The 14,442-nt window shown below is 45.8% G+C and overlaps 1 protein-coding gene across 3 annotated transcripts in view; it reads right to left on the bottom strand.

Moving 5' to 3' along the window:
• Positions 1–14,442, bottom strand: part of SAP30 (Sin3A associated protein 30) — a 198,834-nt gene that overhangs the window by 54,657 nt on the left and 129,735 nt on the right. Inside the window, exons 3-4 of one of the 3 annotated variants that reach the window (XM_085641839.1) lie at positions 2,611–2,652; positions 1,204–1,302 (exon numbers count right to left, since the gene is read on the bottom strand). The exons of 1 other annotated variant lie outside the window; for it this stretch is intronic. In XM_085641839.1, coding sequence (XP_085497965.1) covers positions 1,204–1,302; positions 2,611–2,652 — 141 coding nt within the window. The remainder of the gene's footprint in view (positions 1–1,203; positions 1,303–2,610; positions 2,653–14,442) is intronic. One more of the 3 variants, XM_085641840.1, reaches the window with a different exon arrangement.

Below are 14,442 nucleotides of genomic sequence, written 5' to 3'. Positions count from 1 at the left end.
ATGTTTTATACTAGAATGACGCTGGTTTAATAAATGCTTATTGAAAACGTCCACATGGTTTCATCTGTGTATCTCTCTGAGACTAAGAGAGAATGTTTGACTGAGCGAAAAGTACTACACTGTTTCCACAATCCCTGAAGGATCAAGGGTTGTCATGTTCGATATTTGCCAGAAACTATTCGTTACTTGGTAATGTTAGGGGGCTCATGGTGGCACTGTGAACTAGCTGGTCTAAAGGCTAACATATGCTTTGGGGGTGTCTGGAAACAGTCTGGACACCAATCCCTTAGTTTAGGTTGTCTAACCGCGGAGATCCTATGTATTATTAGGAACTACAGGACAGTCACACGGCATAGTCACACTCTAAAGTTTGCTCATTGGGTAAGCCCGTGTGGCCCAAGGCTCTCACTCTGCAAAAGTCTCAAGCTCAACTCTGGAAGTCTGTGTGCCGAAGGCCCATATTAACTGAGACCCAAGCTCCTCATTATGCATGTTCTTGTGCTACAAGCTTCTTATATGCTGTGTGTCCATGTGCATTTTGGAAGATATCAGACCTTATATTATTAAAGTTTGCTATAGTCCTTTAAAAAGGTTCTATGATCTTATCAATGTTTGGTGTATTAGTTTCAGCTCATACCCATTAGAGCGCATGTATCATTATTTTGAACACTAATTATTTGAAAGCATTTCATCATGACATTCGATTAAACATAGATCATATTTAATTCAATGTGCTCTTTCCTCATTTCACAGCACTTCACATTTATCTCACATGGTTTCCTATTAATTTCAATGAGTTTACTTCCATACGTGTCCTTCATTTGGACGTGGACAAATTTATTTCAAAGTGTCATCAATTTCAAAGTGTGTCATCCATTGAAATGTTTATCATATTATTTTAAACCCATAATTTATTTCAACATGTATTAATTTCATGTCATTAACTTCAACATGTCGTTTACATCAACGCATGCCCTATTCATTATAACACGACATTCATTTCAATGAGTAACATCATCAGTGCTATAAATATAAGCCAGTTGGTAAGAAATGTCACTCGAATGGCTTCTAGATAAGGAATGCGAATGCTTTGAAATGTGTGTTTCTCTTTCAATTTGGAAAATATTAGCTAGAGGGTTTCAATCCTTCACAACTAATAGACATTTTCAATAAATCAGTATTTTTTTGTAAAATTAAACTTACTTCAACAAGCTGCGCTTTGTTCAACCCTGGTCTGGCTTGCAACTTGAAATGTCTTTTGTATCTTCTCAGTGTATTCACTTGTAATTGAAATAAGTCAACCTAAAACAACGGGCACACACAAAAGAAAAATACTGTTCAACAGAAACAAAGGTTGAAACACACTGGACGTCTCCATTCTTAATCAGAATGCAGAAAGACATTTACGTTGCACATCAATCATCTTGACTGCTTACATTACGCCTTTCTTAATAAACTCATATAGTGTATCCAGCAAGCATTAATTTGATGCTATAATACAATACCCAAGAGGTATAGTGTAGCAGAAGTCTGAAGTGACTTAGTTTCCGAATGCACATAACTGTTTTTGGTGAAGGTGCAGACAAGAAACCATGTTGCACATCAACAGGATTTAAGTAGCAAAATAAAGCCACCAAGGTTTTAGTTACATTCAGAACTCAAAAGCAAGTTCCTTTCCCAGCTGTAACATTGATACATTTAACAATATTCCACAAGACTCTATTCTTTCAGGTGGCTTTATGTATTCACGGGGCACAGAACAAAAATATTCAGTCTTTCTGAATAATGTTCTTTGAACACAAACCTTCACTTTTTAATGTTGTTATGAGTAAAGTCCCAGAAATGTACTGAGATGGAATTAGGTGTGACTTAAGAGTTTATTCTAAGTGCGATAGCTACAACAAGCAGGACGGTAAGAGTACATATTCTATCAATTTGAACATTCCAGTCGTGATTTGGCTTTGTACCATAAATACAACTGACACTCCAACCATCAACTACCACACGCCAATCCCTCATCTACTTCTTACATCAACACATTTTCTCACCTAATGGCGGCTGCTGAACTATCAGAGAAGAATGGAATAAATAACTGCTTTTAAACACACAAAGTGAGTGAGATAACTTCCTCCAAAAGTAGTAGGCAATACGGAGAAATTTTATGTGGTACCTCATTCCGAGAAATTTGTTTTTCGAAAATAAATTGACAAAATTCAAATGATCTAAGGGATCACTACTGAAATATTCCTATACTCTAATGGTGTCCAGCCAAGCCTTACTGCTGGAGTGTACATGACCCCAAAAAACATTTAACAATTAAGGCAGAACTGAGCTTTTTCAGCTCAATTTCCTTAAAAACTAGTCAGAGATATATCTAATACAAGCAGTTCACAAATGTGATTTGACATTTCCCATAACCTATTACTTTAAAAATGCATACAGCATATTTGGTTCTCTTTTTATTTCCGCTTCCTTTCATTTTTCCACCTAGCTAGTTTCAAGGGTCTCCAACGTCATATGTTCATGCCTGAGAATCTCCTTGAAAGGGAAAAGGTGGGAAAATCCAAAATTATGCAAATCACAGGACATAAATAGCAGCACTAGACAAACCTTACAAACTCCTACATCGGTACTACAGCTCATCGTTGAGACCTAAAGGAAGCAGACATGAGACAAGTTACACCAACCATATAAGCTCCGACCTCTGACAGTAACAGTGATAGATATACACAACACTTCTCAATACAGATTATCAAATACCTCCATAAGGGTAATGAAACAGCCAAACGAGTGCCCTGTGAGAACAAAGAAACATTATCAAAACTAACCGTCCCAAATAAAAAGCCAGCTTTAGGTACATTTCAGACAAAGCTACTTGGTTACTGAAAATCAACCAGCAAGCCAGTCTTATTTTTGAATATTTGATATTAGATATTAGATAACCACAGATAAAATCTTGTGATTTGTAAAAACACAACACTAGGTTTTCGTTTGCATAATTGTCCACAAACACTAGCTTGTCCTTTCCATCAAGCACAATCATGTACAACTGCCCAACACTTTGATGCCCATCATGAAATAGAAAAGAAGTTCTTTATATGAGAGGGAATCACACCACCATTATGCCAAGACTACGCAGAATCATTTCCGGAATTATATGATTATGCCCAGGTCACGACTATTCCTGAGACGGTCACAAATAAGTCAAGCCAATATGTTACGGATATCAACCTTTATGTCAGTGTAGCCATTAAGTTATGGATAGTCACAATTATGACAATACCGCCACAGTACTGCCACAAAGATGGACCACATTAGAGCAGAAACAACATTATACAATGATCACCCCAATTAAAAGGGGACTGACCACAATTCATCAAGGATGTGTGGCTAGGATAGCTATGAGTATGAAAAAAAGCCCAAATTGCATTGGGTATCAAAATAAGGCACTATACCACGTATGTGCTCCATTATGTAATGACAGTCAACATTATGGCAGTAATACCCACAATATGTCAAGGGTGAGCTGTTTTATTCTAAAGCCACCATTAATATATGAAGGCCAGTATTATACTAGGCAAAATTCCCCCACAAACACAGAAACATCATACACTCAAACACACTGCATTCACCAACATATGAGCAGAGACACATACATTCACACGGACATGGTCATAATCACATATAAATATGCATTTGCAAAGCCACCTAGGTTCTTCACCTGATGTTACATTACAACTGGCCAGCATTCAACCCATGCAGGCAGTTCTCTGGTTCAGGCTCACCTTCCCACTCTGACCTTGGTAGAAGAGGAAATTGTCATGAAAAAAGCTTACATTCTTTCCATCTAGGTCCTTGCCTTTTCTGCTCATGGCTGAAGCTGATGGGCAGTATTAGCCAATAAGCTGAAGCAACGAAGGATCTTGGGAGGTGGGTGGGGTTTATCCCAGAGCGGTGGGTGGAGCGTATGTCACTCTTCATGCAGGTATAGCTGATTTTTAAAAAAACAATTACACTTGATCTGCATGGAGTGAGGGTGACAGCTCAGCTGCCATATAGCTTACACACTGAACTGGTTTAGGCAGCAGTAAAGCTAAAGACTGCATGAGAAGCAACAGAAAAGGGGGACTGCTCGACCCACAACCTAATAATGAGCTTAGTACCACTGCCCTAGTCACCATTTTATTCATCAACAATCCTGAAGACATGACAGCACTCTTGGATACAAACCAACATCAGCACACAAAAAGGAACTAGGGTCCCACCATTACAATTATGTCACCTACAGGGCGATGATACGCATAGTTGATGTGCAAAGTCTTTCATCCAACAAGGAGATTTCTTTAGCCCACTTTTCATATGAATATTTGATTCCTTCATGGTCGGCATGCACACCATGGAGAGGGGTGGGGTGAGGATTGACAGTGTTTCTTCACAAATGTGAAGAGATTTTGGGAGATAAACAGGTCTTGCAGAGGATTACCTGGTTTCAGATAGAATTTTATGTCAATTCTATTCAGCAGATAAACTCCAAATCACTCTTTCTTGTAAGTGTAGGCACTCCTCATAAGCAAGGAGATGAAGAGTGGGCAGTAATTCTAACCTGAAGGTAAAAAGGGCAATGGCCATTGTTTGGTAATAAATATAAAGGAATTTAAAATCTGGCTTGTTTATCACCACTTCAAAATAGAAGGGTTGCAACTGCTGATAGACATTTTGCTGCCTGATAACTGACTGAAATTGAAGGTTGCATACTTCACAATCCCAATCCTTGCTTTCCATAGGTGGTTACCCTAATTAATTTGGAGACAATAGAAGCTTGAATTCAGGGCTCTAACCTTCAGGCCTTTTTGCATCCATGGTGGTTCACCAAGGTGCTGAAACCAGCCACAGGCCTTACAAGATCCAGTGGCATCAGGTTTATAGCCTATCAGGACAATATCCTACTGCCTTATCAAGAACTGGATAAGACGGTGTACTTTCTGCAGGTACTTAGATGTGTTATCAACAAGGAAAGGTCATAGAAAATCCCAATCCAAACAGCTGTCTTTGTAGGCTTTGTGTTAGATTAGACCCAGCACAATCTAAGGCTTCCTCAAAGGAAGATGGCAATCATAAGGAAGGAAGGAACGGAGAAGGACACAACAGAGTGTCTCGCTGAGACTTCTTGCCAGATTGCCAAGTCTATTTAGCCTCATTGATACAGCCATATTCCCGAGACCCATCAATTATCAGTCACTGTAGAGGCTCAAAGCAGCACACCTCAGAAAAGATCTATCATATGCAGAGGAAGTAGATTTGATAGAAGAAGCCAGGATAGAGATTGAGGGGTGGCTGGATCATATGCACGCCTGGAATGGCATTGCCATTTTTGGATCCTTGAAATTGATGCAAGTCCTTTAGGTTGGGGGAGCCTGCTGTGGAGCTATTACCATAGGAGGATCATGGTTAGAGCAGGAACAAACTATGCACATAAGCTTTCTTGAGCTACTTGCAGAATACTTTATGTTGATATGTCTCACGAAGGACAAGGTCTCCTGCTGCATTCTGTTAAAGAGGGACAATGTATTGACAGTCTGTTACATCAACAGGTGAGAAGGGACAAAGTTGAGAGCGTTGGTGGAGATGGGTCAAATAGTTTTCACACTTCTGTCTGGGCTAGAAAATGTCATTCACATCAGAGTATCTCCCAGGAAAACAAAATCTAGCAGAAGACTAGAACTCCAGAAACTTGAGGACTTCAGTGCGTGGAGATTGGACCCAGGGTATTTCCAGAGATAATGGACAAGTGTGGGCCATGCCATGTACATCTCTTTGCCTCGACCATCAATTTCTACGGCTTTCCATGTTTTTTTCAGTTAGAGACTGGATACTTTGGGTGAGGCTACAAAGTTATTTTACTAGGACTGGAGTCCAATTTTTAGGCATGTTCCCATCCTTCTCTTTGATCAAGAGACTTACGACTCAAGTTGGAAGATAGAAAGTTAGCTTGATTCTCTTGACGCCAGTATGGAGGTCGGAAGTGTGAGGTCCAGTTCTTCTGAATATGTCCTCTGATTTTCCAGTCCTCCTTCCTCAGCTTCAGACACCCTGAAAGATGCTCACATTAGGTCACTGCCTTTGATTCTGGAAGGGCCACTCCGGTTGATGGCATGGAAGATCACCAGAGTCGATGGGACCTCCCGGGCTTTTAAAGCAGGCTTCAAACCCCATCAAAAAGGGATTGTCTGAGTCCATTGATAAAAGCATAGGTGCAGCATGGGGCGGATGGTCATGCTGTTTTCTGGGAAGGAATCTGGATCCTGAGTGTGCAGATGTAGTGAACATCTTACATTTCCTGTTAGATATGGCCAGCAAAGACTTGGTATATAAAACCATCAATGCCTGTAGATCAGCTATTTTTCTGGGGCATGTGCGGTGGAATACCTGAAAGTGGACAGTTAGACTACTCAGGTCAGTCAGCCTATCGGTTACCCCAGGACATAAATACGCACGCCTCTGGGACATAAATGTGGTACGTCACCTCCTGGAGTCTTACCCGGATAACCAATTTATATTCAGAAAGTAAATTTCAGGTAAGTTGGCAATGTTGTTATGCCTTATCTCATGTAAGAGAGTCTTAGATGTTAGGGCATTAGACATATCAGCGAAGATGTTTGCAGCAGAAGGGGTCACCTTTCCTTGTCAAGTAAAATGAAGAACCCAATGTAATACCAAAACAGCCCATTATATGGCTTTTCCGGATAATCCAAAACATGTGGTGAAATGTGTAAGGTTCTAAGAGAACATGAGAGAAAAGTTAAGGCCTCCAGGCACTAGACAACTATTTATTGCAATCAAGAAACCTTCTAAATCTGTGTCATGCCCCACAATAGCAAGATGAGTCTGATGTGTCATGAGAGAGACTGGCATCAACATGTAGCACATTTGGCAAGATGAAACATGTCATAGAAAGTACTTTCTTTGGGAGGGACACTTCGAAAATATTTTCAACGCAGCAGACTGGTCCTCATGCTCTACTTTTAGGAAGTTCTGCTTGAAGCCAGTGATGGGTGGTATCACTGGCAGTCAGTAGTAAGTTTTAAACTTGTATAATCTGAGCCTCAAGACCCAATATAAAATTTCTGAGCTTTCATTAAGGAAAGTTTCTTTTAAGGACATGGAGGGAAGGATTACACCACCTAGCTCCCAGAAAGATCTACTGCCACTAAGAACAGGGTGAACTTCAAAGTAGTATTGGATAAGATTTTACAGTTTAAGAGTAATAGTTATCTGGGTAGTTTTGCAATGAACCAGTGTTGATAGTTCTAGATTGTTTGGGGTAACTGGAAAGGTGTTTAAGAGTGGAGTCTCAAATTCTTGTTCTCTCATATACAGAATTCACATTAGAAGAGATTATTGCCAACACTGAGGCATGAAAAAAGAAGGAGTGCTTTTATTGGGGATTGTTTTGTTTGGACTGGCATGATGTTAATGGCACTACTGTTGTTTAAAAGGACTCTAAGAATGTATAGTGCTTTCATTATTACATGTAATGTTTATTGGTTGGGCTGCTGAGCAATAAATAGATGAATAATCCTCATCTCAGTGTCCTTAACAGGATTGAAATGTTCCTTCGCCAAAGCTAGGACATTTTACTTTCTAAACTATTGCTCTGGCTCATTTGATTGCGATTCTAAACTTTAGGCTATATATTGGTTATTTAGATGGGAGATTAAAAGGAGATTCAAAATGAGTATCAATAAGGCAACCCAGAAGGTCCCATTACCATTTCGGGATAAGATACATCTCTAAAAATATTATAACATTACTGTCGATGGTGTTGCCAACTAAGCATTCTGACCCATACTCACTTTCATATTTTATAGTGTTTTTTAACCAAATTATTAGGCGCGGAGGTCTTTTTTCAATGCAGCCTTGACATCTGGTGCACTCAGAAATAGGTCTGAGATGTGAGAAAGAATCAGACTAGTGGTTCACAAAGAATTGGAATTAAAAGTGAGTTGTGCCATTAGAAAATTATGGCGGAGAATACACAAATCACTGACACAATGCAAAGGCACTCCACCAAAGCCTGACCTTAGATGTGCACTGCTAAGGATTATTGAAGGATGAGCAAAAACAAGGACACAAAACATAATGGTGGTTATGGGCTTGCCAGTCACTAAGAGAGCCCGATTGTGGTGACAAGATTGGTTCCGCTCACCCATTCCCCACAAACAAACTGTCAAGAATTCCTGTCATACAAGGGAAACACGCCCTTATGTAAACAGGAGAGCTGTTACATAACTCAAGGGAAACACGCCCTTATGTAAACAGGAGAGCTGTTACATAACTCAAGGGAAACACGCCCTTATGTAAACAGGAGAGCTGTTACATAACTCAAGGGAAACACGCCCTTATGTAAACAGGAGAGCGGTTACATAACTCAAGGAAAACACGCCCTATAAAGGGAGGAACCGGGAGGTACAAGGCTGTCGGATATTGTGTTTACACCGACGTACCTGCTTCGTGAAGAGCAGTGTTCCGGAGTGGTGCTCCAGTAAGGCAAGAACGGAGGTAGGTCGAGTCGTTACTCCCTGGGCCGTGTCTTGCCCCATCGTCACCTGTGAAGGACCCGGAAGCTCTACCGGTCAACCATTGAGCTTCGCTTTTTGACTCGGCTGAGTCCAAGCGCAGTGGCGCTTTTGCTGGTTGGAGTCGTAACTCCCAGCCCGACCAGAGACACAGGGACTGCCAGCTGTAACGCACACCAGGAGGTGTTTGCCGCGTTACAGACTCGGAAGTCCACAGGATCGATCGAGCGGCTGCTCTCGGTTCAGTCTTCTTGCTTGGGATTGGGGTATCGGTGACGCATCACCAGGAGGTGACTCCGCGTCCCGGTGCAGTCTGAGGAAGAGGTTGAGCGGCTGCTCCCTTCAGGTAGAGACCCCGGCTGGGTGTTTCCCTGACTCCTCGATTCTCCCCAACACTCTTCGTGCCCCTCACAGCCTTCCGATTGGCATTGTCGGCCATTTCATTTCTGCCCTCTGTTGGCATACGCCGGGATCGGCGTATATGCAGAGGACGGTTAGGACCATCCGTGCTGTGGGCTGGTAACGTACTTAGCCTGGAGGATTCCAGTGACTATAACTTTTGTTTGTTCTTTGTATTTTATTTGCCTTCATTAAAAGAACTAACCCTTCACAAGTGGTTGCGTCCTCATTGTCGTGTCTGTTAAACGATCCTGAGACGTTCAGGGCGTTACAAAATATCCGACCTTAATAACACTAACTGTCTCCCGGTCGATAACAGACATGGCAACACTTGATGATGTGCTGGCTGCTTTAGCGGCCATGCAAGTTGAAGTGGCTGCCTCTAGGCAAGAAACAGCCGATGTAAAAGCCAGACTGGATGCTATCCAATTGGACCCGCTCACGCCCAGCACCTCCCTCACGAACCAGACCCCTGCGGTAGTAGTGGAAATGCCGGTAGCCATCCCCTTGGCAACACCAGAGAGGTACAGTGGGGATCCTAACACAGTGCAGGTATTCCTCACACAAGTGGCGCTACATTTATCGTGCAAACCAAAGGCGTTCCCCACGAGTCAGGCTCGTGTGGCTTTCCTTATATCCTATTTGGCTGGAAACGCGGCACAATGGGCCGTACCTCTGGTGAGCAGGGACGACCCCCTCTTATGTGATTGGGGTGCTTTTCGCGAGGAATTCCTGAAGGTATTCGACAGAAGGGCTGACTCGTACACGGCGGACCGTGAAATGCTTGAGTTGAGACAGGGATCCAACGACCTGGTGCAGTATCTCAACGCGTTCCGAAGGCTGGTTGCGGAAACCAAGTGGCCTGTTGCTAAACAGACGGCGCTCTTCCATCAAGGGCTGTGCGATGAGCTCAAGGACGCCGTGGCTCATATTGACCCTCAACCCAAGACATGTGAGGGCCTTATCAACCTGGTATTACGGCTGGAACATAGGCTAAGTGAAAGAAAGGGGGATCATGGGAGAAAAGGAAAATCCCTTCCATCCTATGTGACGGTGGGAAGTCCTGAAACTTCCACCGCATCCAAGGGAGAACCCATGGACATCAGCGCAATACGAGCGAGCCTCACAGCCACGGAGAAAGAGTCACGCCGTAAACAAGGATTGTGCCTATATTGTGGCAAAAAAGGCCACTACGTACGTGAATGCCCTGCCAAACCGAAGACGTCACGTTATCGGGCCAACCGGTCGGTAACAGCCGTGGTGGACATACCGGCGGAAAACTAGAGGACTCCAAGACCAGAGAAGGGGCATCTCGGAGTCACTCATCCATCCCTTCACTTTCCAACTCGGTCACTAAGGGACAACGACACCTGTTTATCACGGTGCACGTGGGAGTGCATGACCAGTGGATACCCGTTGTGGCCATGGTGGATTCAGGGGCCACTGGCATGTTTATGGACCACAACGAGGCATGCAGGCTAGGGCTAGTGCTTCTTCCCAAAGCAGTACCCGAAGAAGTCTATGCGGTAGACGGAAGGCGATTGGTGACGGGGCCCATCGGACAGCACACGGGGGTCCTTCCGATGAGATATGGGAGGAACCATTTGGAACAAATCGATTTTAACATCATCCGAGCGCCCCAATATGGCGTCATATTGGGATTGCCGTGGCTACAGAAACACAACCCCTTTGTGGATTGGCCAACACATCGCATCGAAATGACGTCACCGTATTGCATCCTGCATTGTGGAATAAGAACGGAATCCCTTGACGCAGATGAGAGCGGGAGTCAGACGGTGGCTACAGCGGCAGAAAAAGATGTGGCTCTCCCCCAGGCTTATCACAGTTTTGAGGATGTATTTGATGAGGTGAAGGCGGAAGTGCTACCACCACATAGACAGTTTGACTGCCAGATCGACCTGGTGCCAGGGGCCAGCGTTCCCAGCGGCAGGCTGTATGCCCTGACGGAGCCTGAAAACGTGCATCTCCGGGGGTACCTGGATAAACTCCTCAAGCTAGGATTCATCCGCCCGTCCAAGTCTCCGGCCGCCTCGCCACTCTTCTTCATCCCGAAGGCTAATGGGGAGCTGAGAGCCTGTGTGGACTTTAGGGCATTGAATGCGATAACCATAAAAAATCGGTACCCCTTGCCTCTCATCAGTGTACTTCTGGAACAGGTCAAGAAAGCTCGTATCTACACCAAGTTGGATTTGAAAGGGGCATACCATCTGGTGCGCATGAGGGACGGAGACGAGTGGAAGACCGCCTTTAAGACCAGGTTCGGCCTTTTTGAGTACCTCGTCATGCCGTTCGGTCTGTGCAACGCCCCGGCAGCCTTTCAGTACTTTTTGAATGAGGTATTCAGAGAGGAGTTGGATATCTACGTGGTCGTATATATCGACGACATCCTCATCTATTCGTCCAGTGTGGAGGAGCACGTACACCACGTCAAAGCTGTGCTCCAAAAGCTGAGGGAAAACATGCTGTTTTGTAAACTCAGCAAGTGTGACTTCCACGTCACATCCGTGGAATTCCTCGGAGTGATGCTGAGTCCAGAGGGACAGGAGATGGCAGAACGAAAGATCAAGGCGGTGAAAGAATGGCCGGTGCCCCAAAGCGTGAAGGACGTCCAAAGTTTCATTGGCTTCGCCAACTTTTACAGGCGGTTTATAGATGGATTTTCAGGAGTGGTGGCCCCAATCACACAGCTACTGAGGAAGTCCAAGGAGTTTGTCTGGTCCCCTGAAGCGAACAAAGCCTTTGAGGCCCTGAAAAGCGCCTTTGGTAAGGCGCCGGTGTTGGCTCACCCCGATCCGGATCTCCCCTACGTGGTGGAAGCGGACGCGTCGGATGTGGCGCTGGGGGCTATCTTGTCCCAACGCAACCACGACACAGGGGTGCTTCATCCCGTTGCGTACATGTCCCGCAAACTCAACGACGCCGAACGCAACTACCATATTGCGGAGAAGGAGCTTCTCGCAATCAAGGACGCCTTCACCGAATGGAGGCATTGGTTGATGGGGGCAAGACATGTGGTATCGGTGTACACGGACCATCGGAACCTACAGTTCATGACGGCCACTAGACACCTTTCTCCCAGGCAGCTGCGGTGGATGATCTTCTTTGCGGGGTTCAACTTCCGCATCACATATCGGCCGGGGACGGAAAACCGGAAGGCGGACGCCCTGTCCCGTCAATCTGCAGTTAAGGAACCATTGCCTGCAACCGAGCGTTCCATCATTTCCCCGAGGATGGTATTGGGGGTTATCCAACCGGATACTTTCCTGAGGGGAATAAAGAGAGGGATCAGGTCATTCGCATGGCGGAGGTGGCTCCTCAGTCACAGAGAATGGCAGCTGAAGGACGGGATACCCCTGAAGGGCAGGTGCCTATTGATACCCACGCCTAGGCTAAGGAAACAAGCATTCATCTGGTGCCATGACTCTCCATGCGCAGGTCATTTGGGCTTTGAAAAAACGGTGGCTAGCATGGGACGGCATTTCTGGTGGCCAACCATGAGAGTGGATGTCAGGAGGTGGGGACAGGAGTGTCCTACGTGTGCTACCATGAAGGCCGACCATGGCCGAACCCAAGGGCTCTTACATCCACTTCCGACCCCGGATAGACCATGGGATAGCATATCACTGGACTTCGTGGTGGGCCTACCGGTAGACCAGGGGATGACGGCAATACTGGTGGTGGTGGATTACTTGACGAAAATGGGGCACTTCATCCCCTGCAAGAGAGTCCCTACGGCCGGGGAATTGGCGTCACTACTCCTAAAGAATGTGGTACGACTGCATGGATTACCTGGGGTGATCGTGTCGGACCGGGGGTCGCAGTTTACTGCGCAATTCTGGAAGACTTGGTGCACTGCGCTGCATGTTAAGACCGCCCTGTCCACCAGCTACCACCCTCAAACGGACGGCCAAACCGAGCGCCTGAACCAAACGCTCAAACAGTATCTGCGATGTTTTGTGGACCAGGGCAGGGAAGAATGGGTCGACTTGCTATGGGTTGCAGAGATAGCCTATAACAACGCCACTCACAGCTCCACACAGTCATCTCCGTTCTATAGCAACTATGGCCAACATCCCAGGTTCTTGCCATTTCTACATCCGTTCAGAGAGGACAGGATTCCCGCCACAGCGGACAGGGTGGCACACATAAAAGACACGTTGATGCGCTCAAGGGCTGTCCTAATAGAGGCCAAGAGAAGATACAAGGCTGCGGCAGATAGGAAGAGAAGGCCCGGGCCACTGTACCGCACTGGAGACTACGTCTGGATATCCACAAGAAACATGAGGTTTCGAAAGAACAGTGTGTTCCATCCCAAGTACATGGGCCCCTATCGAATTACCAAGTGTATGGGTCCCGTGAACGTGAAGGTGTGCTTGCCCCAGTCATTGCGGATACACCCTGTCTTTCATGTATCATTGCTCAAACCAGCACCCTCCAAGCCGTCTGGGACACCTAGGCCGGTATGCGTGGAGTCGGAGGTGGAGTATGAAGTGTCGGGCATACGGGCGTCCAAATGGCGCAGGGGGAAGCTGTGGTACCTGGTTGCGTGGAAAGGCTATGGCCCGGAGGAGCATTCATGGGAACCGGCTGAAGGGGTTCATGCTCCGCGCTTGGTCTCCTTGTTCCATCGGCGTTTTCCTGCCAGCGCTGGACCCGTGGGGAGCCGCTGAGAGGGAGGATGTACTGTCAAGAATTCCTGTCATACAAGGGAAACACGCCCTTATGTAAACAGGAGAGCTGTTACATAACTCAAGGGAAACACGCCCTTATGTAAACAGGAGAGCTGTTACATAACTCAAGGGAAACACGCCCTTATGTAAACAGGAGAGCTGTTACATAACTCAAGGGAAACACGCCCTTATGTAAACAGGAGAGCGGTTACATAACTCAAGGAAAACACGCCCTATAAAGGGAGGAACCGGGAGGTACAAGGCTGTCGGATATTGTGTTTACACCGACGTACCTGCTTCGTGAAGAGCAGTGTTCCGGAGTGGTGCTCCAGTAAGGCAAGAACGGAGGTAGGTCGAGTCGTTACTCCCTGGGCCGTGTCTTGCCCCATCGTCACCTGTGAAGGACCCGGAAGCTCTACCGGTCAACCATTGAGCTTCGCTTTTTGACTCGGCTGAGTCCAAGCGCAGTGGCGCTTTTGCTGGTTGGAGTCGTAACTCCCAGCCCGACCAGAGACACAGGGACTGCCAGCTGTAACGCACACCAGGAGGTGTTTGCCGCGTTACAGACTCGGAAGTCCACAGGATCGATCGAGCGGCTGCTCTCGGTTCAGTCTTCTTGCTTGTGATTGGGGTATCGGTGACGCATCACCAGGAGGTGACTCCGCGTCCCGGTGCAGTCTGAGGAAGAGGTTGAGCGGCTGCTCCCTTCAGGTAGAGACCCCGGCTGGGTGTTTCCCTGACTCCTCGATTCTCCCCAACACTCTTCGTGCCCCTCA

Source organism: Triturus cristatus, chromosome 2_2, assembly GCF_964204655.1.
Source record: "Triturus cristatus chromosome 2_2, aTriCri1.1, whole genome shotgun sequence".
NCBI lineage: Eukaryota > Metazoa > Chordata > Amphibia > Caudata > Salamandridae > Triturus > Triturus cristatus.
The sequence above is the reverse complement of the archived record's forward strand: the minus strand, read 5'-3'. Positions and strand labels throughout refer to the sequence as shown.